Source organism: Delphinus delphis, chromosome 6 (assembly GCF_949987515.2).
Source record: "Delphinus delphis chromosome 6, mDelDel1.2, whole genome shotgun sequence".
NCBI lineage: Eukaryota > Metazoa > Chordata > Mammalia > Artiodactyla > Delphinidae > Delphinus > Delphinus delphis.
This window is the reverse complement of record NC_082688.1, coordinates 31,975,534-31,999,646: the sequence shown is the minus strand read 5'-3', so window position 1 is coordinate 31,999,646 and position 24,113 is coordinate 31,975,534. Positions and strand designations below refer to the sequence as shown.

The 24,113-nt window shown below is 36.4% G+C and overlaps 1 protein-coding gene across 9 annotated transcripts in view; it reads left to right on the top strand.

Moving 5' to 3' along the window:
- The first annotated feature begins 2,492 nt into the window (after positions 1-2,492).
- Positions 2,493-24,113, top strand: part of STX17 (syntaxin 17) — an 85,519-nt gene continuing 63,898 nt past the window's right edge. For 2 of the 9 annotated variants that reach the window (XR_011246509.1, XM_060014435.1), the window contains exons 1-3: positions 2,546-2,650; positions 11,116-11,301; positions 23,427-23,492. Coding sequence is in view for 8 of the 9 variants with exons in the window: in XM_060014435.1 (XP_059870418.1) it covers positions 11,143-11,301; positions 23,427-23,492 (225 nt within the window). In the remaining variant the exon portion in view is untranslated. The other 7 variants (XM_060014440.1, XM_060014437.1, XM_060014434.1 and 4 more) reach the window with 7 other exon arrangements.

The following is a 24,113-nucleotide window of genomic DNA, read 5'->3' as shown; positions in this document are numbered from 1 at the left end:
CCTTCTCCATTCAAGAAACAAGCCATATTAAAGCTAGAATCCTGGTCCCAATCTCAGATTCCTGGAACAGGTATCTTATTGTTCCAGCTTGGGTCAGGGGTCTGCTCCTGGACCAATTCACTATGGTCAGGAGCACGGGTCCATGCCTGTATAAAATGGCTGCCAGAGGCTCATAACTGATAGCCTGCAGATCTGGTGGGGAGAAGCAGTTCCCAGAAGAGGAATGGACCAGGAAGACAACCTAGGAGGTCTATATTATTGCGCCAAATCTGAATTTGATTCTCAGGTTCTCCATATACTTGCTCTATAATACTGGAAAAATTATGTCTTAATTCATAGAGTGAATATATATGGTTTCCTTAGCCTGTTCCAAGAATGTGCTACTTTCTAAGCAAATGATAATATACACCTTTCCTCAAGAAACAGCCTTATTCAGGTATAACTGATATACCATAAACAACATCCATATTTAAAGTGTATAATTTGGTAAGTTTTAACATATATATACACCCATGCAACCAGTACCACAAGCAAGATAATGAACATATCCATTATCCCCAGAGTTTCCTCGTGCCTCTTGGAAATCCCTCCCTTCACCCCTACTCCATTTAGCTATTATTCTTAATTCTTCAAATAGCTCCCACAATTCCTTACAGACACAAATTAGATTCTGCTGTTTGAAAGTGATCTTTTCTCCCATTACAATTTTAAATAGGTGATCGCTGTTTAGGAAAGCTATTGCTCTAGCCATTTTACTGAACGTGTTTCAATTCATTCCTTGGGTTTTCCAAGTAAGCAATCATAATATCCAAAAAGAATATTTTTCTTTTTCTCCATTTATTTATTTATTACTGTTTGTTTTGTTTGGCCTTCCTCGTTCAGTTAGGACCTCAGGAAAATGTTGGCTAGTAGCAGCAGGCCTGCTCCTAACAATTTCAGTGCCCAGGCAAGAGTACAAAAAGAGGTCCACACACCATATATCTAAATATTTAAAGATTATAAAGCTAACAAACTGTTAGATTAAAACGTTCTATTTAGCTACCTTGAACACACCTAACTTACAGCAAACATATGTATAATAACCTAGAAGGCTAGGTTCAAGTTTAGAATCCTTGAGTGTCACATCTCCCTAGTGTACTTGAGGTCGATTTTTTCAGAGCTTAACTTGAATGACCTTTACTTCAAAAGCTCTTGTTTTGGGGCTTCCCTGGTGGTGCAGTGGTTGAGAGTACGCCTGCCGATGCAGGGGGCGCGGGTTCGTGCCCCGGTCTGGGAAGATCCCACATGCCGCGGAGCGGCTGGGCCCGTGAGCCATGGCCGCTGAGCCTGCGCATCCGGAGCCTGTGCTCCGCAATGGGAGAGGCCACAACAGTAAGCTCTTGTCTTGCATAAAAATTTTTTCCCATGGTATTGGCTAATACTTTAATTTTTCTCCTTAGAATTAAAATCTTATAAACACCTCATTCCTAGAGTAAAAGAAATCAGCACTCATTATACTCACAAAGAAAATCCAAAACGCTTAGCAGATTTTATGCTTTATTTTAGAAATTACCTTTCAAGGCAATTCTTACAGACCCCTAATATTCATTGGTCCACAATTTCTACCCCTACTCGCACTCCACTGGAAGACCCTAAGAGCTGAGTTTCCTTAGCTATGGCTTGAATATCCTTATGACTTCTAAGGATAGTACCATCAGTGGATACGTTCTGAGCAAGTCATCTGAATATTCACAAACGCATATTAAAAAGGCTGGATCTGGAAGTCAGGCCATCCAGGGAGGAGGACTTGTGACCTGGACAGGGCTTCAAAGCCAACCGTTTGTTCATTGGTATCAGCTGGAAGAACTTGAAAAGGGAATTAGGAAACCCAGCTGAAGTTCCAACTGTGTCACTACATGGCTGAACTGCTAGTGAGTCACTAGAACTCTTTGTTGAGGCTTAGCATCATTATCTATAAAATTGGGATAAGGATACTGGCACTGGGTTGACACTGGTTCAACCCGTTTTTGGGAAAAAGCACAACTTGTCTGAGTTTCAGTTTCTGTGCCTGTTACAATTAAGACTTGTGCCGTCTACCTCAGAGGGGGGTGTAGATGGAGAAGGCACAACCTCTGTGAGCTTCAGTTTCTACAGGTGTAAAGAGGTAAGAACACCCGGCCAGCCCACCAATAAAATTCCTAGAAGAACAGAGGAAAATGGACAAAAAAGTTGCAAAATGTAGTGGGCTATACAGATGTGAATTGTCTCACACTTAAAACTCAACGAACTGACACACTTAAAGAGCATTTGTACGTCTCCTTCCTCTTGGCTCCCTTGTTACAACCCCACAACATAAATCAATACCACTTAGTAAGACGGTCCAGAGCGGCGACCGCGTCTGTACACACAGAGGCGCCAGCCACACCCCTCGAGGCCGGAACTGGGCGGGAGGGGGCGTGGCGCAGCCCAGCCCGCCTATCGCGACGCCCCGTCCTGTCGCGCCCGCGCCTGCGCCTGCGCCGTGCGTACCCACCGGCCTCGAACGTCCCGGCGGGAGGTAAGGGGATCGCGATAGGCCCCCACGGGGGCGTAAGGCCCTGGCCGGCGTCGTGGGCCGGGTGCCCGTCCCGCGCGCGGGAGGGGCGCCCCGCAGGAAGCAGGGCATCAGGTTGTAAGTGCGAACGCTGTGGGAGTTCCTCTCGGCTTGAAGAAGTGGTGGTTTCGGTTTTGGAGGTGCTTTCGAAGCGGGTATAGGGAGGCGGCCGATCGGGCGAGCTTGACGGCCTCCCGGGGTCTCAGGGTGGAAAAGTTTACTTCGTCTTCCCTTCGTGTGACGCACCGTGGGTCTTAGGTCATCAGGGTCGCCGGCGTCTAGGTCTGGAGAGGGTCCTGCGCACCCGTTCGGGGGCGGGGGTGGGGGGAGGTGGCGTTTGGTTTATGTGGCCCAGGTGCGCGGTGGGTGACGCTGCGAGGGATGACGCGAGGCTCGAGGGTGTTTAGGGGAGGTCCTGGGGCGCGAGGGGGGAGCCTCCTGTCAGCCATACCAGGGAGGGTGGTTCGCAGAAGGCCCCACGTCTGTCTCCCCTTTTTTTACAATTCGGAATGGGAGGCTCAGAGAGCAGACCGTACGGTAGGTAGGTCCGAGGGCCTTGACTTTTCTTTCCAAATTCAGTACCCCTTCCCCCAGTGAGAAATACGGGGCGACGTGCCTGAGGGAATTCGGTGCCCCAGGTGTGCGGAAATGTGGAAAGGTGTTCATAACGTTTTTGGAAGGGGGCGTTGCCAGCGGTATTGGACTTTTCCTGAGAAATGGGGCTGTTCACTTATAAATAACCTTAAGTAATTTGGTTAACCTCCCAGTACTTTTTCCTTATTGGAAACGTGAGTAGTATGGTACTCAGCTGGTAATAGTTGTAAGCACTAAAGGTAGTTTGTAGAGCACCTGGCACCCGCCCTGCCCACCCCAAGTGTTAGTGCAGTGAATATGATTGCAATTCTTTGACCTCAAAATATTTGTCCCGTCTTATGGGAAACATCAGTTTACACATTATTTTAAGAGACTTTTTATTTTGAAATATTTTACAGTTACAGAAAAGTTACAAAAGTAATACAGAGTTCTCTACAATTTCCTTTAATGTTAACATCTTACATAACTATAATGCAATTATCAAAAGTAAGAAATTAATTTCAGCACAACGCTGTTAACTAAATCACCAACTTTCTTCAGATTTCATCGTTTTTTATACTAAAGTCCTTTTTCTGTTCCACGATTCAATCTAAGATCCCACGTTGCATTTAGTTGGCATGGCTCCTTGATCTTCTCCAGTCTGTGACAACTTCTAAGTCTTTTCCTGTCTTTCATGACCGTTACACTTTGGAAGAGTCCTGGTTAGTTATATTGTAGAGTGTCCTTCAATTGGGTTTTGTCTGATGTTTTCTCAAGATTAGATTAAGGTTGTGTACTTTTGTTGATACCACAGAAGTGTATATGCCCTTCTCAGTAGTTCGTCATATGAGGGGTACATTATATGACACACTGCATTTGATATTGCTCTTGATCACTTGGTTAATAAGGTGGTGTCAGCTGGGATTTTCTAATGTAAAGTAACTATTTTTCCCTTTGTAATTAATCAGTATCTTGGGGGAGAACTACTTTTAAACAATGCAAATATCCTGTTTCTCCTCAAACTTTAATTTGTTGATTTTAGCATCCATTGATGATCTTGCCTTCAGTAATTATTACTGTAATGTTCTAATGGTGGTTTTCTGTTTCCCTCATTCCTTCGTAATTTATTAATTGGAGTTTTTCTGTAAGGAAGAGCTGCATCTTCATCCCATTTATTTATTTATTGTTAATTTATTGTTTTTGTATCTGTATGGACTCATTTATTTTTCTATTGGTTATTTTCCTACACTTTCGTTATTTGTTGTATGTCTCAAATTGTTCCAGCTTCGTCCATTTCAAGTTTTTTCAGGTTGCTTCCTGTGCCCTTTTTATAGGCTCTCATCCTTTTTTGAGAACTTCCTTGCTTTTTGGATGCTCCAAGCTTCTCTTGCATTTTCCCTGCCCTGGAATCCACCATTTCTCCAAAGACCCCTGCTTTCTTTGTTTGGAGAGTAGTATTTAAACACCAAGGATCTGGGCGCTAGGTGTGCTCATTGCTACTGGGTTATCATTACTTCCAGTGCCTGGCAGAAGACATCTTAGAAGCGTGTGTGTGTGTGTGAGTGTATGTATTATTTCTAGCTGTATATACAGTCGTCCCTTGGTATCCACAGAGAATGGTTCTAGGACCTGCAGTGGATAGCAAAACCCGAAGCCACTTAGGTCCCATAGTTGGCCCTTTGTATCTGCGGTTCCATATCCACGGATTCAACTAACTGTGGATCATGTAGTATTTATTGAAAAAATAGTATTTATTGAAAAAAACCTCACTGTAAGTGGACCCTCTCAGTTCAAATCCATATTGTTCAAGAGTCAACTGTAAATCCATATATTTCATGGAGATACAGGCACACATATGTGTATATTCATGCATCTGCAAAGATTTATATTTATTTTTGTGTTTATCTGTATATATCTGTATACACACACGTATTTTAGATATATGTCTGTATATATATATATATATTTTTTTTTTCTAAACTAAAGTTTATCCTGATACTTCTGTTTCTAATACAGTACCACAGGGTTCATTCTAGTCTTGCCTCTTATTTGTAACTTCTTTCTTCAACAGTGAGAAATCTGGCTTTTGTGTTCTACAAAATATTTCCTTATTTGTTCAGTCCTAGTATACACATAAAGTAATTTCAGGATTTCTAACCCATAGTCCTATGAGAAACAAATAACTAGAGTACAGTATAGTTGTGTGTAATTCTTTTTGTCTTTAGCCTTATAGTATCCAGTTTAGTATCTAGGATCCCATATCTAGACACTAGTATCGAGTATCCAGCATCTGTTTTCCAAAGTTACCTAGATTAGTTATTTTCTTCCCCTACTTCTTTCATTGTGGTTATGTTGTTCATTTGTAATACAGTTAATTTTATTTTTTATAGTTTGTATTTCATTTTGGGTTCCCCCACATCTCGTTGTTTTTGTTTTTTAATATACAAAAATGCACCTTTTGTGGTGTACAGTTCTGTGAATTTTGATAAATGCATATAATTGTTTATCCACCACCATTCTCATGATACAAACAATTCTGTCGCTCCAAATATTCCATTACACTAGAAAAATAAAGTGAAAAGTAATACAACAACTTTACAGAAGTTTGAGAAATTAGGCATTTTTGTGTGTTTTCTCTTGTTTTTTCATAGACATATTTTAAATACCTGTGATGTTAATGTATTTTTTAATCCTGTGTTTGAATTATATCAGAAATATTTCCCAGTTTTCTGTCTTAAAAATCAAGAAATGCTGAAATACATTTTCAACTGATTATTTAATCACACTTTTAAACCACAATTTCTATATTGAATTACGACCTTCCCTTAATAGCTTATAAACGTTATTTGAGCTATTTTATGATCAGAGGCACTGTTGGATGACTTTGTTTCAGTAACATCATACTTTAATGCAACTATTTGAATGCTGTGTTCCCTTCTTAGTTTTATATGGGTAATTTATTATAATTTTATAGAAATGGAAATGGTGGAGAGAAAAAAAAATACTCTCTAGAAGTAGACCAAGAGTTGGGAAAGTCTTGGGAGGGTCTTAGGCCAGAATGTCTTCCCCTAGAGATGGCCCTTGTGAGGCAGCAGGTTATTCCTTGAGCACAAAAAGCTGAGGGGCAGAGTCATGCACTCTGACCTGGAAATATTGCTTTTTGAATTCAAAAAAGAGAGCTATCATCATAGCATAGGGGAGCAGTGAAAACAAGCCAAATAGTCAATAATTGGGGTTTGTCAAGTACACCATAAACTGATTAGTGGAGGAGAAGGCAGAATCATTTGAGTTGTATCTCAAATGATACACAAAGTTGAGAGGCAGATGGGATATAAAAGAGCATCTAGACAGAGGGAGCACCTTGCAAGCCAAAAGCAGAGATTGGATGATGATATTTCAGTAGGTTGGGTGGATTACTTATGAACATTTTATTTTCTTGTTCAGATAATAGGGAACTCTTAGAAGTTTTTATTCAGAGGAGGAGCATGTTGCCTTTGGTGTTTTAGATATATTCTTTGGTGGTAATCTATGGGGAAAAATTGGAGAGGGGAAAGAGTCTAAACCCAGGCCAAATAAGACATTTGTAATGTGCTATGCATATTGTGCTGTTTGACTAGAGTGATAGGATTAGAAATTGTGTAGAAGAGACATGTGAAGAAATGTTTTAGTTCCATTAGCATCTGTTGAATACCAGGTATTTTAAAAAACATTTTGATAGGAATAGTAATAGATATAAAGATAGCTTCTTATATAATCTGCATAGTGGAAGAAAACACAAGAGGCAATGTGACAAACTGGGAACATTAGTGTTAGGGAAATACTGATAATTTATGAGACTATTATATGTTAATATAATAAGAGAAAGACAGTCCCTGTAGCACGAGCAGGCAATTGATGAAAGAAGAAATGCAAATAGAGAATGTCAATCTCATTAGTAATATAAAGAATGCAAAATAAAACAATAATGAGATACCATTTTTGTCACCAGTTGAATGTCTTAAGAAGAATGATAATACCAGGTATTGGTTGGAGTATGGATAAATGGATATTTTAAAGTTTTTTAAATTGAAGTACAGTTGACATACAATACTGTATTTATCTCCAGTATACAACATAATGATTTGACATTTTTATACATTATGAATTTATCACCATGATGTCTAGTAACCATCTATCATCCTACAAAGTCATTACAATATTATCAACTATATTCCGTATGCTGTACCTTACATCCCTGTGAGTTGTTTATTTTATAACTGGAAATGTGCACCCCTTACTCCCCTTCACGCATTTCACTCACCATGCTGCCTCCGTTCTGGTGACCACCAGATTATTCTCTGTATCTGTGGATCTGTTTCTGTTCTGTTTTGTTTTTTAAATTCCACGTGTACATGAAATCATACGGCATTTGTCTTTCTTTGGCTTATTTCACTTAGCATAATACCCTCTAGGTCCATCCATGTTGTTGCAAATGGCAAGATTTCATTCTTTTTTATGGCTGAGTAATAGTCCATTGTGTGTGTGTGTGTGTGTGTGTGTGTGTCTGTGTGTGTGTGTATGTATGTATGTATATGTATCACATCTTCTTTAGCCATTCATCTATCTTTGAGCACTTAAAGGTTGCTTCCATATCTTGCTAATGTGAATAATGCTCTATGAACATAGGGGTGTATATATCTTTTCAGTTAGTGTTTTCATTTTCTTCAGATAAATACCAGAATTAGAATTGGTGGATCATATGATAGTTCTGTTTTTAATTTTTTGAGGAACCTCCGTACTGTTTTTCATAGTGGTTGCACCAGTTTACATTCCCACCACATGCATGTGGGTTCCCTTTTCTCCACATCCTTGCCAACAACCAACACTTGAAATTTCTTGTCTTTTTGATGATAGCCATTCTGACAGGTGTGAGGTGATAGCTCATTGTGGTTTTGATTTGCATTTTCCTGATGATTAGAGATGTTGATCATCTTTTCATGTGTCTGTTTCCCATCTGTCTGTCTTTCCTGGAAAAATGTTCAGATTCTCTACCCAGTTTTTGATTGGATTGTTTATTTTTTTGATATTGAGTTGTGTGAATTCTTTGTATATTTTGGATATTAATGCCTTATCAGATATATCATTTCCAAATATCTTTTCTCATTTAATAGGTTACCTTTTTGTTTTGTTGATGGGTTCCTTCACTGAGAAAGCTTTTTATTTTGATGTAGTCCTATTTCTTTGTTTGCTTTTGTTGCCCTTGCCTGAGGAGACATCCAAAAACATATTGCTAAGACCAGTGTCAAAGAGTATACTGCCTATGTTTTCTTCTAGGAGTTTTATGGCTTCGGGTCTCACATTTAAGTCTTTAATCCAGATAAGTGGACATTTTGATATGTTGCTAGTGGGAATGTAAATAGGCACAGCCTTTTTTGGGACATTTAGAATCAGAAGCCTTAAAAAATGTATGTACCTATTAATTCTATTTCCAGGTATTTACTTTAAATAAATAATCATAGATGGTAGTATGGATTTGCGTAAAAGAAGAGTAATTACACTGTGGTTTAGTTTATAATAGTGGAAAATTGGAAACATCCTGAGTGGCCAACATTAGATGATTAAATTATCGAACATCTGTACAATGTGATACCATGCTGCTATAAAAAATACATTATAGAAAAATAATAATTTACATGGAAACATTTTTATTATATTTGATCAGGTTATTCACAATAAATCTTTTATTTGTTCTTCATTGCTTCCTTTATTCACCCAGTAACAGTATACTTTATTATATTTTTTTGCTCCTTGCCATTCCTTTCTTTTGGGTTTATTTTCTTTATTGTTAAAGCATGCCTTTTAGTAGTTCTTTTAATGAAGGGCTTGGTAATAAACTCAGTCTTTGTATGTCTGAAAATGATTATTTTACCTTCACTTCTGAATAATAATTAACCTGGGTATATACCAACTCAGCACTTTGAAGATATTCCTATCTTTTGATATGTTGCTTTGATGAAAAGTTTACTGCTTTTGTTGTTTTAGTTTATCTGTCTTTTATCTCCGGTTTGCTTTTTAAGATATTTTTTCTTTGTCCCTAATGTTCTGAAATTTCCCTTCCATGTGTTTAGGTAAATTTGTTTTTTATATATTTCAGTTTGAGGCTTTACATCTTAATTCTCAGCATATTCTCTTTGAATAGTGCCTTTTTGCCATTTTATTTATTCTTTCCTTATGGGACTCCTACTTGTTATTGAGCTTGTCATTTTATCCTTAATGTTGCTTATCTTCTTTTTATGTGTCCTTATTCCTCTGTGTTCATACTGATAGCTTCCAATCAATAATTGTCTTTTCAGCTACAAAATTTACTGTTTAACCCATCTTTGGAGGTTTTTATTTGTAGAATTTTTACTTGGTTTATTTTCAGATTGACCTGTTACTGTTTCATAATATTATCTAATTTTTTTTAAGATTCTGTTTCTTTCTTTATATTTTTATTTTGAAATGTACCTATTTTAATTTTATTTTTAGGTTACTTTATTATCTCTAGTCCCTTAGCTGTAAATTTTCCCATTTTGTTGGGTCTGTGGACCAATCTTTTGGCGGTGAACTTCCCCATCATCTCTAATTCCCACTAACTACTGTAGCTGTTAGACTCTTTATTTTTGGTGTCTGGAGATTTTCCTTTTTTGCTTTCAAGCTTAGATTAACTGTAAAGACCAAGTTACTGGTAGATGAGATAATCTGTATAACCAACACTTCAAGATTTTCAACTGTGAAAGAGAGAAACAACATTATTTAGAATAATAGTTCTTAATGATTCTGGAGTGATAGAGCTTTTTGATAATTTCTTGAAAGCAAAGGACTCTGTCTTCTGAAATAATTCAAAAATATATTCATCATTTTTTGTAAGCAAACATTCAGGAACTCTCAAGTCCCAAACCCCTATCTCTATGGACCCAAGTCTAAGATACCATAACCCAATGGAATTAACATAGTCAACTTATTTTTAATATGGGAGAGGTTATGGCTAATTAGATGGCATGAAAACATGATGTACAACAGTGGTTTTCAAGCTTGCTTAAGCAGTGGAGCCCTTTATTTACAGAAAATCGAATAAGTTCAAATTTATGAGATAGATATAAGTAAATTTTCTCCAACTGAAGCAGGTGTGGGGTCCTGGAGCCTGTCCACTTGATAACCTTTACCATCACCTACCCTGACCCCAAAGACATAACCCTGTACTCTCTGGAGCACTGCTCAAAAAAAAAAACTACTGGTGAATTAGAAAGAGCATTTGATTGAACTCTCAGGAATACTGGGTTCTTATTCCAGCTCTGTCACTGCTTACGTGTACTGATTGTAGACAATGCCAATCACTTTGTAAGAAAGGGAAGATGCAATTTAAAGGACATCAATGAGAAAAGTTGCATTTTATAATATATTTGAAGTATATAATTACATATGTTATATTAGAAATGGAGTTTTTACAGCAGAAATATTAAGAATGAAAGTTTTTCTTCCAGTTTTGCCATTTGACACTTTTTTAGAAAACATTATTCACTGTCCAGGATACATTGGGAGATAAAGACTTGAACAGTATACTTCTGGTTTTTTGAAAAAAGTTAGTTAATTATATGCATACATATATATATCCTTATATTAAAAAGCCCTGGAAAGACATACATCAAAATGGAAGTACGGGGGTGGGAGGAGGAAAAATGGAAAGAGTAGTTAACTATAGGTGAGGAGATGATTGTTGATTTTATTTTATTCTCTTTTTCCTATTTTCTAATCATTCTAAAGTGAATATACATTACCTTTGTAGAGAGAAAAAGATTTTAAAATAAAAGTTTTGTTAAAAAACCAGTCACTGAAGTTCAGCATTAAGTTGAGTATGTGTTTAGAATATATTATAAAATTACCTAATTGTTGGCTTTTAAAAATAATGGAAATTGATTTTTAAAATTCTTAAATAAATATTTCCCTTTTAGGTTTTTCTACATGAGTGGAGAAGGTAGATGTTGCAAGTAGAAGAGATACAACATTTTTTTAGGATGTCTGAAGATGAAGAAAAAGTGAAATTACGCCGTCTTGAACCAGCTATTCAGAAATTTACTAAGATAGTAATCCCAACAGACCTGGAGAGGTTAAGAAAGCACCAGATAAATATTGAGAAGGTGAGTTTTTTTCTTTCTTTCTTTTTTTCCATTTTTTTCTTTTTTTACCACAAGAAACAGTTACATATTCTGATTTATATGTTGTGCATTTCACCTACATTGAGAATATTAGATAAGAGTCTTTGCTAAAACATCTAGCTCCTGTTGATTTAACGACATTATTCATTTTTTCATCCGGTTTTTCTGTTCTACAAATACCCCTCTCACATTATTCCTTTTTTAGGAAGGGATATAAGAATAGAATCAATGCCTTTTTAGTTATACACAGTGATGAATTGAGCAGTTAATAATTAAAATACGAACTGTTTGATAGTTGACTATAATGTGAAGGTGGTGGACTTTGGCTAAAGGGCTTCCCTTAATTTCATTCACCCCATGGCAAGTTTTCTGAACTGTGAGTGTGTGTTCCTGTCCTTTTCAGGTGCATGTAGATTTAAGAGGGAAAATCACTGTTTGATATGAGGGAATTTCCCAACTTCACTGCTTCCCTTTGAGGAAAGCCCAAAGTTGAGAAGTATCAGCTAGAGGTCAGTTTAAGAGATAGGTAGAAGGAAGAACCAGTCTCAGTGCCTGTGGTGGTTTCATAGAACCTGGTCTGGCTAGGATCTGATGGAGTGGTTGTGGCATTTATGGGAACGTCAAGTTTACTGAATACTGAGCATTGATTTGGCAGGTTACCTTGTCTTATTTGCTGTGGGACAGGTCAGTGGTATTTGATCCTTCAGAAGAACCTCCCCCAGTATAAATTTTAAGCTGTGTGGCCCTCCATTAATTTTTTTGGGCGTGTGGGGGGAGGGTGGAAGTGGTCATTAAGCCTTTCAGTATAAATAATATTTATCACCCTCAACTGCATACCTTATACAAGTAAGAAGAGTGTCAACTTTTTCTCTCATAGATACCAGCTGTCTTCCTAGTACTTAAGTCTTTTGTTAAAGTATAGAAAATAAGTGCCAAGAAAAATAAGATGAAAATTTCAATGCAAATATGAATAGAATTAAAGATTAATATTTAGTCATCTCTTAACTTCTTTCTTCTTTATCCATAAGCAATAAGTGTGATGACTTTTAAGGATGGAGGAGTTGTCTGCTAAACTGGTTATTCTTGTCATGAGCAGAAACAAAGCGTTCCATGCTTTGATTAATAAGGAGGGCACTGTAACAATATAGAAATGGAGTTGTTTACTTCTGATTGATCATATCTGTGTTTGATAATGTGTGTGTCAAAGTCCTGAGCTTATGTTGAAGTGCTCAGTTACAAAGATGGTAAGAATTTGGCAAGTGAATTGATTCTGAAAGGAATAAATAGGTGGACTGTGGTCTATTAAGACTCTTTCTTTTATTGTCCTATTTTCCCTTTGGCATTTTCCCTTTGGCAAATTTCCCTTTCCTTGTATTTATTCTATACGAATGTGCTTGCTGTCATTACCCTCAGATCCTAGCCACATGTACCACCCAGTCATCAATGGAAAGGCCAGAACCCTGGGAGAAAGTTGTGGGGATAGAAACATGTCTATTACTGATTTAATTAGCTGCGTCAGAATTCAGAAGAAAATTATTCCAGAGTTATATAGATCTTTTTCTGCTGGAACATTTTTCCTTTACCGTTTTCTGTAATTTTTACTTACTAAGAAATTTTTAAACAATATCAGAATAATTATAATTTACGGTATAGGTGATGCAGTCTGAAGCTAAGCAGTTAAACTCGTACTGAGCTATGTTTTATTCCATAATCTTGATCATTCTGTCTCTAGGTTTTCTAGTTTAGTTATGAAAGTAATTTTTTTATCTATGTAAGATTGAATAGCATATTTTAATAGATAGTTTATGGCAATGTAAAAACATTTAAAAGCCACAGTGTTCACTGTGGACAAAAGAGTTAAGAACTAAGTTTAGACTCCAGGTGTCTAACAGTGCCTCATTTTCAAAAAGGCATGTTTTTCCTGGGGGAAGGGTGTAGAAAGATAAAATATTTATTATGTTAGCCATCAGTCATCCAATATGAATTTAAAAGAAGAAAGTCAGACTGAAGGGAAATTGAAAGTAAGCCTTAGTGGAGTGATTCTGCAACATCTGAAAACAATGAGAGTAGTGTGCTGTGGACACCTGGGACTATATTCCATAGGTCCTTCAGCATTACGTTTTATTACACATGATAGACTTGATTAGAATGTAATCCTGAAATTTGAAGTGTTAGCATTCAGCTTTCTTGGCTAATATAAAATAGACTTAAGCATAGTTAATAGGAACAATATCATAAGCTTGGAACATAATTTTCTTTGTTTCATTTTATAGGGGTTTGGGGGAAAACTTACTGTGTAACATGTACTGTATTAGTTAGTATATGGTTAAAATGCAAGTGGCAGAAAACCTAAAAATAGCTTATTATATGAGATAGAGGTTTTTTGGTTTTGCTTTTATTTTTAATCTCTCATAGTTTTGGAGGTGGTCTGGGGCTCCAGTGGCAGCTCAACAGTCATTAAAGACTCAGGCTGTTTTTATCTTTCTTTCCAATCCTCAACTTGTTTCTGTCTTACATGTAAAACAGCAGCTCCAGCTGTAGCTCTCACATCCACATTCCAACTAAGATGAAAGAACCAGAATCCTATTTTTTCTGAATATGTTCTTTTTTCTCTCAATTCTCTCTTTTTTTTCTTTTAAAGAAAATCCTCCTGTTCTTGTTTTATGGATGCAGTATCATATAGTCTCTCTATGGTGGTATTATTATTATATTTTTTAAAGTTTTCTTCTTCCTTTTCTGTGTTTCCTTCCTTCCTTCCTCCCTCCCTCCCTCTCTTCCTTCCTTCTTTCCCCTTCTTTCCTCCTTCCCTCTTTTCTCTTTTTCCCTTTTCTTTTCTTAAATGTATTCTTCTCTTTCTCCTTTTCTTCCTCCCTCCTCCCTCCCTTTCTTCCTCTCCTTCCTTCCTTCCTTTCTTTGTGTCAGTCTACAGTATTTTAGGCTTTCCTTGGCTAGCTGTCGATATTTAAGAGTGCTAATTGGAAGGGGTGTGTGTGTGTGTGAGTGTGAGTGAGAGAGAGAGAGAGAGGGAGAGAGAGAGAGAGAGACAGAGAGAGAGAGGGGGGGAGAATGGGTAGCAGGGTAGTAGTAGGGGCCTTATTACCTGGAGAGGTGAACAGAGGAGGATCTCTTTTGATGGGGAACCACCAGATACTCTCCTGGAGTGTTGTCTTCTGTGATGATAGAGGCAGTCCAGTTGCTTGGGCCTATGGAGAGGACATCTGATAGACTACCTATTCCTTACATAAACTTTCAACTAATCCTGTTTTTAGCCCCACCATACACATCCTCCTGGTTACCTGGTACCTCTGGTTACTGAATCTTTCTACAGTAGTACTATGCATTCATTGGTTTGCTTCTCACTGCCTTTCTCCCCCACCATCCACCCCTTCTGCAGCCCTAGGTTTCTGCTTTCTCTGATCTGCTAAGTTCAGCTGCAACACGTCCATAGTCTTTCCAGCTTCCAAAATTTTGTTAAAATTTCTTGTCCATTGATATCTTCTGTTGTATTCTCATTATTATTGTGAATTTATACCTTTTTAAGTTCTTTACTGTCATTTTAGTTGAGTTTGGGGAAAGAACAGAGATGAGTGTGTTCAGTCTGCCAGGTTTAATGAGAAGGGAAATTATTACAGGATATAAATATATGTTAGCGTTTCATAAGTGTTGGTGTTTGCTGTTTCTTATATTGTTAACATTGAAAATCATGTAAAAAATTAGCTTTCTAATCTGCAAGAAGTTTACAGTCCAGTTAAGGAAATAAGATAGGATATGATGGGGCAACATATAATTAGGTGTGAAAATGAGTGTTCAGGACTGTTCAGGCAGCATGAAGCCTGAACTATGTGGTACAAAATCAGATATAAGCAGTCTTATTGATTTGTTATGTATTGATTTGGTTTCATTTATTTGTTTTTTTAACTTGTGGTTACAGCAAAAACCTTTCCCATTTCTCTTTTTAGTCTGAGAATGTTTATTTCAATCTTACAATCACATGTTCCCCCTCATTCTTTTTTTCTGATAGACTCCTGATTCAGTTTGCTTTCTCCTGTGTTATAGGATAGGAAAGCCTCAGCACAGGTGGTGAACTCCTCTCCAACTGTTTGGAATAATAGCCTTTAATAATGTAACCTAATTTAGGTTTAACATCGTGTAGCAAGCATAGAAAGTCTGACCTATTTTATTCCTTATTTTTCTTAGAATTTTATTATTTTAAGACATAAGATCATCTATTCAATCTTCATCTAAGACACTAATCTCTTCTACAACTTACTTGACAAGTGAGCAAATAATAATAATAGTAAAGATAGTAGCTGTTGTGTTTATTTGTTGAGTGCTCTGTAAGGTTTTTATATATATATCATATCATTTAATCCTCAGAACATCCCTATAGGTTACCCTTATTTTTGTCTTCCTTTTTTAGGTGGGGAAGCAGACTTGGAGTGGTTAAATTACTTTCTTGAGATCACTATGCTGCTAAATATATTAATCTTCTAATGTTGTGCTTGAAACATAGTGTGTTCTAAGTTTGTTCTTACTCTTTCTTGGTTTTCCTTTTCCTCTTAGTCATGTTTGTTGTGGACAGTTCTATTTTATGATGATTTTCCTCAATGAAGAAGGAAGATGTAAAAAAAAAAATAGAGTTGAATACTTTGGCTTTCCTACATCTATTAGCAACATCCACTCCATTTGTTCACCTTTCAAACTTTGTGTTTTTGTTCAGATCCCAACTTAGTAATGTTCTATGGAACATGCGCTGGTTGATTCCATCCTGGGTCAGATATAAATGCACCATCCTCACACAGCACTCTGCAGTAGACCTTAAGGTTCACCACCCCATGATTGATCTTTAGAGAGTTGTAAAGGTAACATTAAAATCTTTCTCATAGAGTTATTCTGAGGATTGAGATATTATGTTAAGAACCCTTGAATGCAAGGTTGATACTTGGAAATGAGTTACTTATAAGTAAGTTATCATTCCCGGGCAGTCAACATTGGTGCTGTCAGTTAATTGTTTGTAATCATTAGGAGATTCACAGCATTCCTGAGACCCTTTGTGTTTGTTTTGGGTTTTATATTTTTTATACATGGTAGGCACAGTAAGTTGCCTTACATTAGCTACACTATAAGGTAGGTATTATTATTTATCTTCATTACATGAGTAATCCTAAATTTATGGCTTATAATCATTGGGCCATCTATTAATATTATGTAGCTTTACTTTTAGAGTCTTTGATATTTTCTCTTTTGTTGAGTTTAATAAAATAACTTTATTTGAATTGAATACTTACACTTTTTATCATCTACAATACTGATTATTATCCCACCTAATTAATCCCCCACAAAACCATCATCTTCCTTACGAAAAGTTCTGTTCATTCTGATCACTGAGATATCCTCTGATACTTGGCAAAAGAAGCCTTCATCTACTTTTTCTGCTTCTTTTCTCATCACTCTTCCCATCATACATTATACCACAAACACATTGATCTTACTTCAGTCCTTTGGATTCCACATGTGACTTTACACCTCAGAGTATTCCCAGGTCTTTTTCTCTCCAATTGAAACCTCTTTTTTCCCTACTATGCTTTGTAAATTCAAATAAATCTTTTAAGTGTCAGCATAAAGTTTAAATTAAAGTGCTTTTATACCTTAAACTCCTAAATTCTGAATATTCTCTATGTTATATCATCATCAACTTCCCTGAACCTCTAGTGAATAACATTATATAATTTTAGAAAATTATTTTTAATAATTATGAGTAGCTTTCATGTTTGTATACTCTAAGCAATATGAAGTAGAATTATTGTTATTCAATTTTGAATCAAAATATTCTGGAAGATGAAATGACATAAAATGTGAGGCTACAAGTATATAAAGTTGATTAAATAAATGGTGGGGTGTTCTAGAGAGAACTTTTAGTCCAGGAACCACTCTCAAAATATTTGTTCTCTTTGCCCAGCAGGCAAAGCAAAACTGAGACCTGGGTGTCACTGCCAAAGAGCACAAAGGGATGAATGTTGGAAGCCTGAAAACACCTGTGCAGACGTGTTCATCACACCATGGTGTGGGTTTATAATCAGGGTTATCCAAAAAGATAAAATAGAAGAGTGGGTAAAAGGAGACAACGTATTCACCAGGATGAGAATGGTGAACACGGCTTTTGTATCACCAGGATAAGAATGTGCTTTCGTCTCATGGGAAAGTCTAGGGGAAAGGCTGTTTCTGTGAATGTTGGATTCTCTGCTTATGCCTGTGCCACAGGAGAACCATGGCGCCATAGACCATGGGGCCATAACATGTCAATGAAGAACAACATGAATGCATGTAGTGAGACAATACATCTTTCTGAAATGACTGAAAAACAGTATCTATGAATTTTTTCTGTAGTTGTTTTTCCTCTTTCTTGATCCTGTTTATTCATAGCAATTAAAGGTATTTATCAGAAGTTTCAGCATCCAGTGGAGGAAAGAGCAGAATCCAATGCACTTTGGGGATGTCATTCTGAGTTCCACCTACCTTGAAATGTTGGGGCAGAGCTTAATGGCCTGGAAGCCACTCAAGAGCAAGTAGTGCTGAGACAAATCCTTCTGCCCACTCCGTGAAGATAAAAGAAAAGTATAAATCCAACATCATCTAGAAAATATTTCCTTGCAAAGCTGCCATTACCTTTAAAAACCCTGTAGAGAGAAGCCCGAAGGAGAAGCCCTTGGCAAAGACAAGCTATTTTACCCAATCTCTTGACAGATAATCTCCCCGTCATTGCTTTTCAGTCTCTTTGAATCTGCTCTTTGTTATTTTCTTTGTAGACAATCATGTGAAGACAAACTGTTTTATTTCTTCCTTTCCAATCTTCGCCTGTCTGCCCACTTCCTTCCTTCCTTCCTCTCCTTCTTACTTTCTTTCCTCTCTTTCTTTTGTTTCTTCTCTTTCCCTTCCCCTCCTCCCTCCTTTCCTTCCCTCCTTCCCTCCTTTCCTTTCTTCCCTCACTTCCTTTCTTACCTTATTGTGCTGACTAGGGCCTCCAGTGCAATATTGAATAGGAATGGCAAGATCAGACATCCTTACCTTGTTCCCAGTATTAGGGAATGGTCTTTCACCACTAAGCATGATGTTGACTGTAGGGTTTTTGTAGATGCCTCTAATGTTAACTTCTTTTTTAAGTTTGCTGAGAATTTTTATAATGAACAGATGTTTACCAAATGGTTGTCTTTAAATCTACCATCTTGCTCTTTTTGTCTGTTTGTCCCATCTATTCTTTGTCCCCTTTTCTTATATTTTACTCCCTTTTGGATTAATTGCATATTTTTTAAGATTCCATTTTTTCTTTTATTGACTTATTAATTATACCTCTTTGTATTTTTATTTTTAATGGTTTACAGTTCAGAGTATTCATCTTTAACTTATGACAGTCTACCTTCAAGTAATGTGTTTTCATATATACATATATATATATATCACTTTACGTATATTATAAGAATCTTGGACTTCCCTGGTGGCTCAGTGGTTAAGAATCCGCCTGCCAATGCAGGGGACACGGGTTTGAGCCCTGGTCCGGGAAGATCCCACATGCCGCGGAGCAGCTAAGCCCATGTGCCACAACTACTGAGCCTATGCTCTAGAGCCCGTGAGCCACAACTACTGAGCCCACGTGCCACAACTACCAAAGCCCACACGCCTGGAGCCCATGCTCTGCAACAAGAGAAGCCACCGCAATGAGAAGCCTGTGCACTGCAAAGAAGAGTAGCCCCCACTCACCTCAACTAGAGAAAGCCCGCATGCAGCAACAAAGACCTAACGCAGTCATAAATAAATAAATAGCCTTATAACAGTACACTTCGATTTCCTCTCTCAGGGTCTTTGTAGTATTATTATAATATATTTTACTTCTATGTAATGTAATTTTTGTTTTAAACAGTGTTATCTTTCAAAGAGATTTTTAAAATAATAAAAAGTATATTTTATATTTATCTATATATTTACCATTTTTCAGTGCTGTCACTTTTTTGTAGAACCAGGTTTCTGTCTGGTATCATTTTCCCATCAACCTGAAGGACTTCCTTTAACATTTCTTGTAGTACAGGTTTGCTGGTATTGAATTCTGCTTGCATTTTTGTGTTTGAAAAAAAAAATGTTTATTTTGCCTTCACTTTTAAAAAATATTTTCCCTGTGTATAGAATTCTAGGTTGAGTTTTAGATTGTTTCAGTACTTTCAAGATGTTGCTCTGGTGTTTTCTGGCTTGCATTGTTTCTCATAAGAAGTCTTCTGTCTTTCTTATCTGTGTTGCTCTGTACTTCACATATCTTTTTTTCCTCTTGCTGTTTTTAAGATTTTTCTATCACTTATTGTAAGTAATTTTATTATGATGTGCATTAGTTTAGTTTTGTTCATTTTTCTTATTTATGGTATTCCTTGAGTTTCTTGGATCTGTGGGTTTATAATTTTTACCAGATTTGGAAAAGCTTTGGCCACTCATTTTTCTTTTTTTTCTTGCTTACTGGGATATAACTGACAAACAGCACTGTTTAAGTTTAAGGTGTATAGTATAATGATTTGACTTACATACCTCATGAAATGATGATCACAATAAATAGTGAAGGTCCATCATCTCATATAGATACAAAATAAAAGAAAAACACTTTTTTCTTTTGTCATGAGATTTAAATTAGGATTTACTTTCTTAACAACTTTCATATATAACATACAGCAGTGTTAATTATATATATTAATCATGGCATACATTACATCCCTAGTACTTATTTATCTTATGACTGGAAGTTTGCACCTTTTGACCATAAACTATATGGTTCCTTTATATCTTTAGTTGTGGAAAATCTCTTCTGCTAGTCGTTAAGTCATTCTCATCCGTAATTGCTCTGAAATTAGTTGTAATTTTGGTGCACCTATGGGAAGAGGTGAGCTCATGGTCTTCCTCCTCCACCATCTCAGTCACTGTCTCATTAGTTTTTCAGAATTTTTTTCTCTCCTTCAGGGAGCCCAATTGCATACATAAAATGTTGCTTTCAACTGGCCTGTGACTCATTGATACTCTATTCATTTATTGTCCATCTTTTTTTCTCTCTCTGTGTTTCATTTTGGATTGATTCTACTTTATATCTTTAAATTTACTATTCTTTTCTTTGCATTGTCTTACCTTCAATTAAACCCATCTATTGCATTTTTCATTTCAGATACCTTTTTTAAATTTAGGAATTGAATTTTTTTTTTTTTTTTTTTTGCGGTACGCGGACCTCTCACTGTTGTGGTCTCTCCCGTTGCGGAGCACAGGCTCCAGACACGCAGGCTCAGTGGCCATGGCTCACGGGCCCAGCCGCTCCACAGCATGTGGGATCCTCCTGGACCGGGGCACGAACCTGTGTCCCCTGCATCGGCAGGCGGACTCTCAACCACTGCGCCACCAGGGAAGCCCCTAGGAATTGAATTTTTAAAAATATCTTCCCTGTCTCAATATGCTCATGTTTTTTTCTTTCTTAACAACATGGAATATATCATAATAATTTTTAATATCCTTGTCTATTAATTCCATTATCTCTATCATATCCGAATCTGTTTCTATTGATTGGTTTTTCTCATTGCAGATCATATTTTCCTGCTTTTTTGCATTCATGGTAATTGTTTATTGGATGCCAGGCATTCTGAACTTGTTGGATACTGAATATTTTTACATTACTTTGAGTACTTTTGAGCTTTATTTATTCTGAGACACATTTAAGTTATTTGGGAACAGTTTGATCCTTTTGAGGCTCTTTTAAGCTTGCATAGGATCAGAATAGCCTTTATTCCAGGCCTAATTTTTCCCCATGTAGGACAGTGCTTTGGAGTACTCCACCTGATGTCTAGTGTGTTGAGAGATTTTTCCAGTCTGACTTGTGGTCACATGAACTGTTTCTGGCCTTGTGTGATTTTGGGGGATTAGTCTACCTGCTCTTTTCCAGTGGTTCTTTTTCTGACTTCAGGTAGTTTGCTTATGTGCATGTACTGATCTGTACTCAGCCGAAGACTCAAAAGGAAAACCCTGCGGATCTCTGGAACTCTGTCTCAGTATAGTGCTCTCATTTCAGTTATCTCCTCACATGCAGCTTTTTCCTCTCTGATACTCTGCTCCACGATTCTTGCAACCCTGACCTCTCTGGATTTTCAGCTGTTTCCTTAACATTATTTTTCTTAAAATATCATGACAGATTAGTATTAAGTAATAAATTTTAAAGTGGCTTATTTTCAGACATATATCTTTGGGTTACATTCTTTTTGTTAATATCATAACATTAAAGGAGCATTTATACTGGGTCTGATGGCATCAATTAAATTTTTCTTAGAAGCAAAAGTAGATTGATAGTGGTTTTAAATTTATTTGATTGCGTAGTGGTTTTAAGTTTATGTTTGGTAACTATATTCTCAATATAGTCTATTTTTTAATTTTTATTGGAGTATAGTTGCTTTACAATGTTGTGTCAGTTTCTACTGTACAGCAAAGTGAATCAGCTATACGTACACATATATCTGCTCTTTTTTGATTTCCTTCCCGTTTAGGTCACCACACAGAGCACTGAGTAGAGTTCCTTGTGCTATACAGTAGGTTTTCACTAGTTATCTGTTTTATACATAGTTTCAATAGTGTATATATGTCAATGCCAATCTTCTAATTCATCCCACCCTCCTTCCCCCTTGGTGTCCATGTGTTTGTCCTGTACATCTGTGTCTCTATTTCTGCTTTGCAAATAAGATCATCTATACCATTTTTCTAGATTCCACATATATGCATTAATATACAATGTTTGTTTTTCTCTTTCTGACTTATTTCACTCTGTAGATGTAGTCTCTCAGTCCATCTACATCTCTACAAATGACCCAGTTTCATTCCTTTTTATGGCTGAGTAATATTCCATTGTATATATGTACCGCATCTTCTTTATCCATTCATCTGTTGATGGACATTTAGGTTGCTTCCATGTCCTGGCTATTGTAAATAGTGCTGCAGTGAACATTGGGGTGCATGTGTCTTTTTGAACTATGGTTTTCTCAGGGTATATGCCCAGTAGTGGGATTGCTCGGTCATATGGTAGTTCTATTTTTAGTTTTTTAAGGAACCTCCATATTGTTCTCCATAGTCTGTTATTTTTAAGCTTAATGGCTATTGTTTAGTTCTTAGATGATATAAAAAACAAAAATTCAGAAGTATCAAAAGAGTTTTTTGCTGCATTATTCACTACCAAATTTAAAGAATATGCAGAATAGGGAATATAAAAATACCCTAGAAAAAATTTTAGTGCTCTACTTTTATAATCTATTTTTCCTTCTATGTGTATATGGGGCATTTTCATGTTACTGTGCTTTCAGAGTAGTGTGTGTGTGTGGGTTATACCAAAAATGTGTTTAATGTCATTATTCACATCTGCTAACATCTTAATTATTTGGGTTTTTTATTTCAACCAAAAATAATGTGTGACATTTGGTGTTGTTTATATTTTATACAAGTATTCCATCATAATGTTATCACATTTTCCTGTCAAATGAAAAATTTTCCATTATCACGCTCGTTAAGTTTCTTGGATGAACTCTGAAAACTAAACATTACCTTGGTAAAAATTAAGACATATATATTAAATGTTCATTCTCATTTTTATATACTTTCTAGTCTGCAGTATCCATGTTACTTTTTCTCAAATCAGATTTTAGTTTTCAATACTTGACTCTATCATTAACAGACATTTCAAAGTCTTCATATATAGTAACAATATCTGATGAATGCTGTTAATCTTTTCATTTTTCACACTCTTTTACATTCTCATTTTTTTCACCTCCAAAGAGTGTGCATTATAGACAAAATACATACTCTTTTTCAGTAAAATAAAGAGTATTTAGTGGGTTTTGTTTGTTTTTACCATTTACCAGAATTTTGGGTGTAATGTTTTTGAAAACTTCCTGTTGTATGGACTTTGGACAGTTAATTTCCACTACTAAGGCAGTAAATATTTTAGCTGGTATGTTTAACTTTGGGTGGGTGAGTGGGGATTTTTGAGGTAAATTGGGAATAATCACTTAGTGATAAAAAAAAAACTCAGTACCTTTCCCCTTTCTTTTATATAGTATCAGAGGTGCAGAATCTGGGACAAGTTGCATGAAGAGCATATCAATGCAGGACGTACAGTTCAGGTAAGGCTATTTTATTGTTTCAGGTAAATCAGTATGAAAAGACAGTCTTAAGAAAATTTTGCTAAAATATATACCCTTGTAGCTGAATCCTTTTATATGTATTTGTAACTATTTCCTTAAGGATACATTTTTAGCAATAATTATTGAATCAGATGTCATACGTATTTTTAAGATTTTGATTCATATCACCAAAATTTTCTCCAGAAATGATACATCAACTTACACTTTCACAATGAATGCATTTTACAACACTAGTATTACTCATTCCTCAAATTTTTGCTAATTAGTAGGTTAAAATAACACTTTGTCGTCTTAATCTGGATTTTTTCTTTTATTGCTTTGAAGGGTGGAAGCTTTTTATATGCACCTTGGATAGTAATGTTTTTTTTTTAATTCTTTATTGGAGTATAATTGCTTTACAATGGTATGTTCGTTTCTGCTTTATAACAAAGTGAATCAGTTATACATATACATATGTTCCCATATCTCTTCCCTTTTGCGTCTCCCTTGCTCCCACCCTCCCTAGCCCACCCCTCTAGGTGGTCACAAAGCACCAAGCTGATCTCCCTGTGCTATGCAGCTGCTTCCCACTAGCTATCTATTTTACATTTGGTAGTGTAT